General features: G+C 35.1%; 1 protein-coding gene across 1 annotated transcript; it reads right to left on the bottom strand.

Annotated features, from left to right (window-relative positions):
- Nucleotides 1–1,212: 1,212 nt before the first annotated feature.
- LOC129892274 (dehydration-responsive element-binding protein 2G-like) lies at nucleotides 1,213–1,773 on the bottom strand. The gene has a single exon (XM_055967842.1). It carries the CDS (start codon nucleotides 1,771–1,773, stop codon nucleotides 1,213–1,215), a length of 561 nt encoding a protein of 186 aa, XP_055823817.1.
- Between the last annotated feature and the right edge of the window lie 403 nt (nucleotides 1,774–2,176).

Genomic DNA, 2,176 nt, shown 5'->3' with positions numbered 1-2,176 from the left:
CATTTCTTGATCTGTATGTCTTTCGAGGTCGTCTTTAACCTAATGTTGATCATGATAGAGAAACTATAATTTCACCAAATGGTCCAACGCACCCCTGAATGCCTTGAGAACCGTGTCAAACCTTTAACTAAATCACAAAATAAAAGAAAAAAAGAAAAAAAAGGACAAAATAACCATGAGAACATTACAACGGTATATTGGTGCAGGCCTTACAAATGTATACATCTAAAATAAAAATGACAGATATGTTAGAGGCTACATGAGATTGGTTGAATTAAATTAAATATAACACTGATAAGCTTCAAAAGAAAATTCTAATAGATGGTCTTAGGGTTCTTGTATAATAAATAAGAGGAGAGATCTAATATTTTCTGCTAAGGATATTGAGGATCCACGATATACTGACAAACAAAAACAATGGTTTGTTAGACTTTTTTTAATTTTTTTATGTATGACCCAATGTAATGTAAAATTTATAATTAATATTTAATAAAGAATAAATTTCATTCGATTAGATCGATGATTAGATCTATTATTTGATGGGCATACTAAATAATATCTCAATTTTTATTTAAGATTATCACGTATTCTCTACACATACTATACATTTTTCATAACGGACAATTATGATAACATGATTCTCACTCCCCCTCCCCCATTAGGATTATCACATATTGGCGACACGTTTTCCTTCACTGATAATTATGGTAACGTAAACTTAGTGCATTTAGGTATTAAATCAATTTCTCAACTAATGTTTTAGCTCTTGCTGTGATAATAACTTTCAGTTTAGGTACGCACTCTATAACATTTTATTATCTATAAGATTATCATTTCCAAAATGGAATTAATTATCATACACAGTAAAACAAAATCCAATAAACCTTGAATTAATGCCCATCTTACACTGAACACATTACATCTACATATAATACCTACAAGTCGACCAATCATACTATTTTTCACGGGAAACAAAAAGGAAAAAAGTTAACAAACCTACTAACTACACTAGCTAGAAACTGCATCAATTTTCGCTTTTCTCCCCCATAATTTAGAATGAAAAGGAAGAAGAAAATTGATACCAAACAGTTAATAGAGGAGTATGGGCGAAGAAAATTGATACGAAACAGTTAATAGAGAAGTAAGGACCTTATCTTAGCAGAGCATGAAACACTTGGGGGGCAAAAAGCTACTAAAATACTACACCGCTATCTACATATGAAATAGAAAATCCTTTTGACTAAACCTATCATAGAACTGATCCTTCCTCTCAAAATCAACACTAATATCTGCTTCATTGGGAAAATCCAACCCAAGCAAACTAGGCGCCGGCGTCTCCCACACCATATACTTGCCGTTGCCATCTTTAAATATGGATGCTTCCTCAAGTACAGAACATTCCCCGCCCTCATTTATATCCTCCATACAAGTTTCATCCAAATTTTCGTCTGTGTGATCAGGCGATTCTTCTTCGGGGAGATTGAGCTTCGCCTGGGAACCATAGAGACGACGCGCAGAATCATCGTAGGCTCTGGCCGCTTCGAGGGAGGTGTTGAAAGTGCCTAACCAAATTCTTGCTCCGCGATTTGGTTCTCTTATTTCGGCTACCCATTTGCCCCATGTCCTTTGTCTTACTCCTCTGTATGTGCACAAGGCATTTTCTGGCCCACCTTTACCTCTCATACACCCTTTTCTCGAACGCCCCACTCTCGATTTCTTCACCCTTGACAATTTCTTACTTGATTCACTCACAGTTTCTACAGATTCCGCCATCAGTTTACACTTACATATTTTCAGTCTTACTTTAATTTTTTTTGTCCTACGTATTTGGTGCTCTCTTTTTTCTTTAAAAAGGTTAGATTTGCCCTACGTGGAGGGATGCTACGAATTGGCAAAAAGGCAAATAGAAGCAAATTTATAGTTGGAGAAGTTACAAGTGTACAAACAATAGCTAAGCAGGTGGATGATATGTGACACGCTGCACACACGGGATAATGCAGTTGTAACTGGCCGGTCATCCTTGTAAACCTGGAACAGTGTGAAATAAATCGTTAAGTCGATGATTTATGGATTAATTAAGCTTAAGAATAAAAATTAATGTAAGATGTTTCTTAGCTTGTGATTATGAGTGACATTATGTGAGTATAAGATTTTTAAAATTTTGATAGTCTTAATG

This window comes from Solanum dulcamara, chromosome 1 (genome assembly GCF_947179165.1).
Source record: "Solanum dulcamara chromosome 1, daSolDulc1.2, whole genome shotgun sequence".
Taxonomy (NCBI): Eukaryota; Viridiplantae; Streptophyta; class Magnoliopsida; order Solanales; family Solanaceae; genus Solanum; species Solanum dulcamara.
The sequence above is the reverse complement of the archived record's forward strand: the minus strand, read 5'-3'. Positions and strand labels throughout refer to the sequence as shown.

Excerpts from the sequence above, each read along its gene's own strand:
- LOC129892274 (XM_055967842.1), bottom strand. The coding sequence starts at position 1,773 with ATGGCGGAATCTGTAGAAACTGTGAGTGAATCAAGTAAGAAATTGTCA.